The sequence below is a fragment of the Oncorhynchus mykiss genome, chromosome 10 (genome assembly GCF_057628025.1).
Source record: "Oncorhynchus mykiss isolate SJ-2025 chromosome 10, ASM5762802v1, whole genome shotgun sequence".
Taxonomy (NCBI): Eukaryota; Metazoa; Chordata; class Actinopteri; order Salmoniformes; family Salmonidae; genus Oncorhynchus; species Oncorhynchus mykiss.
Window position 1 is genome coordinate 19,115,837 of NC_143031.1, and position 9,615 is coordinate 19,125,451.

General features: G+C 40.4%; 1 protein-coding gene across 2 annotated transcripts in view; it reads left to right on the plus strand.

Moving 5' to 3' along the window:
• LOC110533442 (double C2-like domain-containing protein beta) overlaps positions 1 to 8,145 on the plus strand; it is a 165,833-nt gene extending 157,688 nt beyond the window's left edge. For both annotated transcript variants that reach the window (XM_090186062.1, XM_090186060.1), the window contains 3 exons: positions 1,408 to 1,489; positions 3,910 to 4,006; positions 4,722 to 8,145. In XM_090186062.1, coding sequence (XP_090042188.1) covers positions 1,408 to 1,489; positions 3,910 to 4,006; positions 4,722 to 4,858 — 316 coding nt within the window. In that variant the 3' untranslated portion in view covers positions 4,859 to 8,145. The remainder of the gene's footprint in view (positions 1 to 1,407; positions 1,490 to 3,909; positions 4,007 to 4,721) is intronic.
• Positions 8,146 to 9,615: the final 1,470 nt, after the last annotated feature.

Consider the following 9,615-nt stretch of genomic DNA (forward strand, 5'->3'; position numbering starts at 1 on the left):
CTATAGGGTACAAGTAGAGTTTGTAGGCCAGGATGAGCTGTGTATGGGGCAAATATTGTCCTATGTTATTTAATTAAAGTGTGAGATGTCGGCCAATATGGACTATGCAGTCAATTTGGTTTGAGAAGAAAGCAGTTGGCTTTATAGCGAGAGCCTTACTACAGACAGAGTCAAGTACTGCAGTTCTACTGGACTCAGTGGGGAGCTCGATCAAACTTACTCGAGCTCCAACTTCAGTCAAACCCCACTACTCCACCCAGGGTTTGAATCACACATTGACTCTTGGGGGTGCCCAAAATCTATTTGGATTTCCTGACTTCGAAATATTATGCATTTTTTTACTTAAACATTTATGGAGGTGTTGATTGTTATGGGGTGCCCAGCACTCCTGTAATTCTAAACATGACTGTTGCTCTCCAGACTCTAACCATGACTGTTAATCTCCAGACTCTAACCATGACTGTTGCTCTCCAGACTCTAACCATGACTGTTGCTCTCCAGACTCTAACCATGACTGTTGCTCTCCAGACTCTAACCATGAATGTTGCTCTCCAGACTCTAACCATGACTGTTAATCTCCAGACTCTAACCATGACTGTTGCTCTCCAGACTCTAACCATGAATGTTGCTCTCCAGACTCTAACCATGACTGTTGCTCTCCAGACTCTGTCATTGTGCATTGTCAGTATGCACAGCACAAAAAGAACCACTGCTGTAGGAAGTCATTGTAATGACTTCCATTATTTACATCTATTCGGGAGCATTGCGAACATTTTAAATGTATTTCTGGAGATCAGAGCTTTCAGTTGGACCTAGGTTGTGTCTCAAATGGCACCCTATTCCCCATATAGTGCTTTTATGAAGTAGTGCACTATATGTAATGTGGGTTGCCATTTGGGATGCAATCCTAGTCTAGAGCCACCAACTCCATGCTATTGTATGTTAATACAATATGGTAATCAACCTTTCAACCCATAGACTGTCAGTCACTGTAGCAACAGTTTGCTTAGTGCTGGCCTCAGTATGCTGCCCACCATCAGGTTATTAAATATAATTCCACAGCAACCTCTGGTGGTAGAATTGGTATAACATTCAGTTTGATCAGGCTCAATTAATTAGACATATTTTCTGTCTCATTCATTTTCATAAATACCTTTTCTCATTCCTTTTAATATTGGAAATGTTATGTCCAATATGATATCGCTATATTTAAGTCAGTCATTCCTGCTGGACTACTTAGAGTTCAGAGAAGCAAGACGTTTCAACATTCTGTGTCCCTGGATGGAATCTCCTGAATGCCTGTCTATTATAGTGTACAGCACACCCAAGAATCCACAGAAAACAACCGTAGACTGTAGAGAGACCTTTGCTGTCAATGAAGGTTACTGCTTTATGTCTTGTCTGCAGGTACCTGAAGCCTGATGAAAACAAAAAGTCAAAGCACAAGACTGCTGTGAAGAAGAAGACCCTCAACCCAGAGTTTAACGAGGTAAGGAAGGACTCACTCTCTCTTCCTCTCTTTTCGGTCTCTCTTTCAGGGCTGTCTTGTCTCTCTCAGATATCACAAATCCCTCCAATAATCCTTCCCATTTAAGACTTGAGACTGAGGAGGAACCAGACATTTTCAGATAAAGCTTTATCAACTTACTTATGACACTCATTTTTCAAATTTGTCTAATTATACCTAACTTTTTTCCAGAATGATAGAACTATATGAAAATCACAACTTTAATACTGACTCATTCTACATGTTACCATCACATCTCTTCTTACCATCACATCTGGCACCTCAATCTCTCTGGGTATCACACACTAGTGTTCATTTTTTACTAGAATGCGTTGAATAAAGAAGATTGTAATTATTTTATTGGATTTGACCATTTATCACAGCCATTAGCATGGCAAAGTAGCAAGTAGCAACAAATCTTAGGTTAGAAAAGCCAGTTATCCGTTGAAGATGTTTCAGGGCACAGAGGTGAGTTTCCATCCCCTCCAGCCGACTCGGCTATGATGCTCCGGGCCTCCTTCAGATCAGCCCTCTGTTAATTGTCATTGAGAGGCCAACTTGACTGTAGTAAAAGCTTGTTTCCCCCACATCTCCTGAGCCTGCCTCTTCTTCTCTAAATGCCACACAACCACTCTACCATTAGTCTGTTATGCTGTTCAGAGCAGTGGGCTCCAGAGAGGCCCCGCTTTCATGCTCAGACCGCTGCCAAAGAGCTAGCTTACTGTAGCACTCGACTGCAGCATCAAGTGGCTCACATCGGAGTGTTCAGCCATATCAGAGTGAATGGCGTCCTCCCAGACCACGCAAAGCCTGTGCCTTGACATTTCCAATGACATTTCCTTTAGAACCCATTTCCATCCTGTTGCTTGTTGGCCTTTCGGCTCAAGATAAGGCAACCTGGGCTTCCTGTGCATTAGGAAGGCATTTTAATTCAATAAGACGAACAGATACATTTGAGTATTGTGGGATTGATAACTAAATGGATTCTCCTCTATCAGCATGATTATGTATGGTTATAGGCAGCAGTAATTAATTGTCATTGATAACATTATTTAATACTTTTATGCACATTTATACTTGTTAAAATATCTAACTGTTTGACCTCCTAAAACACCACTTTCATAGGGTTTCTTCAACATTCTAAAGCTCCCATTATTGAAAACTCCCATGACTTTCAACATTCTATTCATTGTAAACAATGTGACTTTGGATGCAAATCAGCTACTTTGAACACTTTCCCCCAAAAAGTACACAAAAATGTATAGTGTATGAAATCTTAGTCTACTTCTCTGCTACTCATATTGGAACAGAAATATCGTCTACCAATCAAATTATAGCAATTGGGGAGCACATGAGAATGATGACACACAGCTCACCACAACCCACTAAAAAACGAACCCGCTATAACAACTCCACACACTCACTAACCAAACTACAATATTCATGGGTTGCATGTTTTGTCACAATATTGTTTTGAACATTCTCTTGAGGACTGATGCCCAAGTGAATGTTCTACTCAATGCTTTGTTGATTAGCACTGGTGAAGATTTCATCAAAACTTTGCTAGCTAATGGCAACATTGCCCTTTCTCTAAAGTAAATTTGACAACATCATAATGATGGCAAAGTTTTTCCTACTTATTATTTCCCTGCTTTAACACTGTCATCTTATTTCCAAGCCCCGTTCAGAGTGACTGCGTTTCAGTCATCAGCCAGGCACCAATATGGGCAGCTGCAGCGTCCGTAGGACATTCATCACAGTGGCAACGACGCGACTGAGTGACGGAGGTGTAACCCGTGAATAGTTAACCCTATAGCCTACCTATCTAAAACATTCACTATAAATATTACTACTGCAATGTACTGGTACTAGTACCTCTGGGCTACTTACTAGTACTTCCTAGTCTCCCACTGATGGCTACTATAAACTATTTATTTTTAAAAGTCCCTCCCTCTACTACAACAATTTTTCAACACTAACAAACTTCTTCCACTAGATGCACCATCCCTAAATAATAGCCTAAAACTTTTCTAATTCCTTATGAGTTAAAGTGTAGTAGTGTGATGAAATATGGGCTCTAACTGCCCCACACTGCAAAGTAATAAGGTTAATATAATAGTCTATAAAAGTAATCAGACCAGATATTTTTATATATTCTTGACGATATTTCACTGCTTCACTTAAGTTAAAAAAAATTATAATAATCTTCAACTAAAAATAAAATAGCTGAAGCAAGTCACACAATTTTACTTTATGTAAAATTATATTTCTAGTATTTAAATACGATTCCTTTGATTATGTTTCTGGTGGAATCTTTTTGGGGGGATAACCTTGCTTTCTGTAAGAAGCTGTTTGGCATGTCAAGTTTTTACATTATTTAAATGTTTTACTGACTTTTGTAGGAGTTCTTCTATGAAATCAAATACGCCGATCTCAGCAAGAAGACACTGGAGGTGACCGTGTGGGATTACGACATTGGCAAGTCCAACGATTTTATAGGTAAGCACTAAGCAAGCGTTACCAAGCGTAGTGACCAAAGCGTTGTGCGCAACTGCACACTGCCCTGCCATCCACACCAGTGACACTCCTGACCAGCCTGGGCTCCCCTGCCTCTCTGCACCTGGCACCTCTGTTTACAACTCCTGTTCACCCACCAGAGGCCTCCATGTGTCCTGATACCTGCCCAGGGACACAAACTTGGATCTAAATGACAACAACAAACAACTGAGCTCTAAAGGAGCAAGCACGAAACAGTGACCCCTGGTGCGTGCCAGCCAGGCTATCAGCCTTTCAGATTGTCATGCCAACATGTGGTTGGTGGGTGAGACATTGAACTTGAAGTGCACCTGAACTTGTCTGAGTGAGGGAAGTTCTGTAAATGACAAGGACTCAATGTATTTTGAAAGATTAGACGTTGAGGATTATAATACAATGCCTTCAGAAAGTATTCATACCCCTTGACTTATTTCACATTTTGTTGCATTACTGTCTGAACTTAAAATATATATATATTTTAATAATCTAATCCACACAATATCCCAAAATGACAGTGAAAACATGTTTTTAGATTTATTTATTTTTTATTTATTGAAAATTAAATACAGAAATATCTCATGTATACAAGTATTCACACCCCTTGGCGATGACCCTCAGGTGTATCCATTTTCTGTTGTGTTCTTACCCTTTTCTGCTGTTCTCCCGTCCCCGCTCTCAGGTGGCGTATCCCTGGGCATCAGCGCCAATGGGGAGAGGCTCAAACACTGGTTCGACTGTCTCAAAAACAAGGACAAGAAAATTGAGCGCTGGCACACTCTGACCAACGAACTTCCTGGTACAACATTCAACGACTAATGGCCCATCCACTACCTACACATTTGCAAGTAAGGCCCCTCCCATACTTGCTGTGGACAGGAGTTCAGCCTTGATCGACCAATTTACCAAATCACACTCCAGCTTTCCCATTTCCGGAGACATTTACCAAATCACAGCTCTTGTTTTCTGTATTTCTCTCCCAAGGTTTTGAGCTCACCCCTTATCTTCTATCCCCTTCTGATAATGTGCTGTCTTTAGGGCTTATTTGATGATTCTGCACCTGCAGCTGTCCACGAAACAACGGTTTGGCAGTGTTGAGAAAGAGTCTGATGTATGTCCCAACAAAACCATAAGTGTGCAACACATGGGAAACACAAGGTTTGCTGCACAAAACTAGAGAATAGATTATATTTAAATTGTTTGCTGTCCAGAGATGCATATTCACTAGGTTTACTGGCAAATGTACTGGCAGATATGGGGAATGTGCACTTTGTTGAAATGACAGGAGAAAAGTGTGGATTATTTACTTCAGACACTGCTCTAAAAAGCATGTAATGTTTACAAGTCTAGGACGCAGCTCCACACACCTATGCTGTTCCTCTCAAGTTCGTCTTTGCAGGAGAAAGGGGGAAAAAGACACACGTAATGTGTTTTATATAGATGGTTTACTTTCAGGCCATTGCAAATGTCTAATCCTGTGATGAAGGGTTTGGGCTAGGAGAGGGAAATTAGGAAGTGGTGAGGCATTTTTAATAAAGTAGCGCTAAGTATCTTGTTGCTTGTGTTTCAGTTGTTTTTAAAGTAGAGTAAAATGTACACTACCCCAATCAGTGTATCAGATGAATGTAGACTATAACCCTTCTATCCCACAGTACAGTAACTCCTCTGAGAATGTGCACCCAAGTGCTGTGTGTTATTGAACCAGTTCATACATAAAATTGTAAGGTCTGATAAACATCAGAGAGTTGCATTGGATGGCATGGGAGGAAGAGAATTTAACTTCTGCAGCCCCATTGGCAAACTGTCAATGATGTTACTTGAGGTGGAACATTGTCCATAGATCTATATTTTTAATGACATGAGGGCTGTCATGGAACTACCGATTCATAGTTAATGTAGTGGAATGTACGAGTTGGCGCTGCTTAGTCCTAGAACCCTATTTAGTCGAGGAGAAGCCAATATGACTCAGAACACACTTCACACTTATTTGATATCAAAGCACGGTTTGATTGTTGTGCAAAATTAAGCATTTTATATTCACCTTTTTATTGTTGCCTGTTGTCTAAGAAATCACAGGGCTAAAATGTATGTTTATGTGTGCGTGCACATGTTTGTACTGTATGTATGTTGGTGAACGCAACCAACAAATTGTCCTTTTAATTGTGAAATATTCAACTGGCCAATTCTTAGCCAACAGGTAATCATTGTATATATATTGCTAGTGTTTTCCATTGTACATGTTGTTGGCATTCAAACTTGAACTGTACTTTTAGTTTATGTATAGCAGCATACAACCAGTATATACCCGACAGGACATGATTATAAGTTGTTTCATTTTGTGTTCTAATTTATTTTACCCATTGCGATATTTTTGACAGCTTTTGTCTTCCTTTAATAATCTCAAATTGTGTTCCATTTCATTCTTAAACATGCAGTGAGCTTAATCTCAAGGGTATTTTTCATTTTCATTGACCTACCCATGTGGGCTTAACGTTCCTACTTCATCTTCACAGTTTACTCAAGAGAGGGTCAAATATTCCACCTGTCTATCTGAGCGTTAGTCTCTCTGGCCTGGTGTGGAGAGTGAAACACTAACTCTCATTGGCTATGCAGCAGTCAAATATCTTCCCCCTCTACTAATGAGAAGTTGTTTTGGACACAAAGGTCCAACACTATCTCTTCATCAGTCCTACAGGGGTCAGGCAGGCATGAAGGTGGTCTCTTTCTCAAATGCATATACAGTCGCAACAGCAGCCCAACCTGTGGAATTTTGTAATCTGTTTGCCTTTGTACTCAAAACTGGATATTATGACAAAAATGCATGCAGATGTTATTGGTTTGTCATGAAATGACTTTGCTTAATGTTTGATACTGCTGTTTTTTCTGTGAAAAAAATAACACAACTGTGGATGCTACAAGAATGTCAATATTTCTTCTGGACAACGTTTTGTACCTTTGAACACTATCGCATTGACTGTCTGGGGATGTGACTGCACGTGAAGAAAATCTCTGCCTCTGTTTTGTTCCTTTTTTTAACACTCAGGCAATTGTTTGCATAGTTCTGGTGGTTCTCTGGTTTTCAAAAAATTATTAAGAAAAACAATTAGATTTTCTCCTATTTCATTAGTCTTGGCACGGAATGGCCGTATGATTGTGCCTTTTCTTTTGTAACAGTGTATTTTTGCACCACTCAAGATTAGATCATAGCTTTCATATGGAAATAATACATGGCACATTTATATTTCTGTATATGCGTTAGTATCGGAACACTGTTTCCCTCTTTGAATATTTCCCACCCAAATGACACGAGGCCAGTGTCATTCCACTATGTGATGGTGTTGACAGTGAGGGCAGGGGGGGTGCAAGGTTGAGGTGGAAGCATGGATTTATACGTCTGTGGATGGAAGAGGTCACAATGAAAGGCAACAGGGTCTGTATTAACAAAGTGTCTCAGAGAAAGTGCTGATCTAGGATCAGTTTTGCCTTTTAAATTATAATGAATTATATTATATGGACAGGGGTGACCTGATCCTAATCAGCATCCCTGGTCTTAGACGCTTTGTGAATGCGGGCCCAGATCCCGATTTCTGAACGTAGTACACAAACCACAGATAAGCCAGTATGCCAAGTTACATCTTCTACTTATATGGAGGATGTTTTAGTGTATTTTTTTACAGTAAACCGGATGTGGCAGACTGGTGATGGAAAGGCTGTGAATTTAATTAGTCTGAGCTTATTATCTTGGTCAGGTGTTTTTTGTACTGACAATTACATCTGTGGCAAGTTGCCAAGCATGCCACAGAACATTGTGTTTTGTAAGCTGTTTTCGGCTCACTGAAGGTATTCATCTTCAAGTAACAACGATAAGGTTACCAATATTGCCCATATTCATTGAGCGTACACCATATTCATTACATTATCCAGTTATGTACATTTTTGACCCAGCAAAAAAAACTCTACCAGAAACCAGAATATTTATTATTTTATCCATTTTTTTTTATTTTAAGAATTACATTATTCCTTACATTTGTTTTTTACTCTGGTGAATGGTGTGCTATTTGTATGTTTAAATTTGAAATCTTGTTCAATAAAGTAGAGAACCTAAATAATATTGCCTCATGTTGTAATGTTATGATTCTTTTGATTCTCAACCCCCAGTTCTGGAGAGCTACTGGGTGTGAAGGCCTTTGCTTAGAGCAAGAAGAGCCCTGTGGCTTCAGACTATTGGGTGTGGGAGAGTGGGAAATCTGGGGACCCGTTGTCCAAGTAGGCTACACGTAGCGACTGTATGTGTGTGGAAAACATCTAATCACAGGTAAGGCATTTAACTTGTTTAGTATAGTCCGTTTGTAACTCCACTCAATACTTGTAGCTGTATAGTCCGTGTGTTTGTGTTGTTGGTCTTGGCTAGCTTAATGTTCCGGTCGGTAGCTAGCTAGCACTCACTCACTCACGTGGCTCCTAGCACCTTCATGAAAAGAGGCATGAGGGAAGCTTTAAAATATTGCCTTTTTCTATGTAGTGAGAACACTTGTGAGCAGGCAATGATGTAAATGTATGTTTAGACATTGTACGTTTCTTGAGTTTTGTAATTGACTTTAACAAGCAGAGAAGAAAATAGTTTTTTGCTGTGAATCAATGGGGTAACCACAGGTTATTTTCCCCACAGGCAGGCGGGACTGTGACATTCTATCTAATACTGACTGGGACTCCGAAATCCTCCAACCAGGATTTCTGGGAAACCAGGGAATTTATTGAAATGTCACAGAATTTTGCAACCCTACTGTTATGTCAACTTCTCTGCAAGGGAATGGACCATAGACGGATTAAACTGAAGCCTGCCCTCTAGCGGTGTGTATTTGTAATTCCACAAGTGCAACATTTGATACTGTGACAGCTGGTCTAATGCTGCGTTGACATGCTGTTTTTGTTGTCTTTTTTTTTTGCCTTCAAGTTTATTTTAAACAAAAAACAACAATAACAACCATCACAAAACTATGATAACTGAAGTGAAAGGCTTGTATATTTTATTCCCATTGTCTATAAAAGTAAAACAGCTTTTGCAAATTAAGTAGTCTTTTCTGTTATTCCTGTCTTTACAAGTACTCTCATTTCTCCTCCACTTCTGCAGTGGGAGGATTTGCTTTGTATTTGCCCCCCTCGACGTCATAGTGGATCACGTTGTCCCAGATGTCCTCCTTGGACGACATAAATGTTTCCCTCTTCTTCTGCCATCTCAGGCCTACATAGAGCACCACGATCACCAGGAGTATGACCATGCACAGTAAAATGGCCATCACTGCCCCGGTGCTGAGACCCACTGGTAGGAAGACTGCTTCTGCCGTGCAGGACAGGAGGGACCCGTCGGTCTCACAGATACACATGCGGACAGTGAGGGTGCCAGTGCTGCTCTGGGCTGGGTAGCCACTGTCCTCCACCACCACCACATGCACCACATAGTACTCTTGGACTCGCCTCTGAAACACCACACGCTTGGTCACTATCCCCACTGTGTTGTTTCCAAAGTCTTGCACTGTGAAATTCATGTTTCTGATTTCCCTGGGGGACTTGAAGAA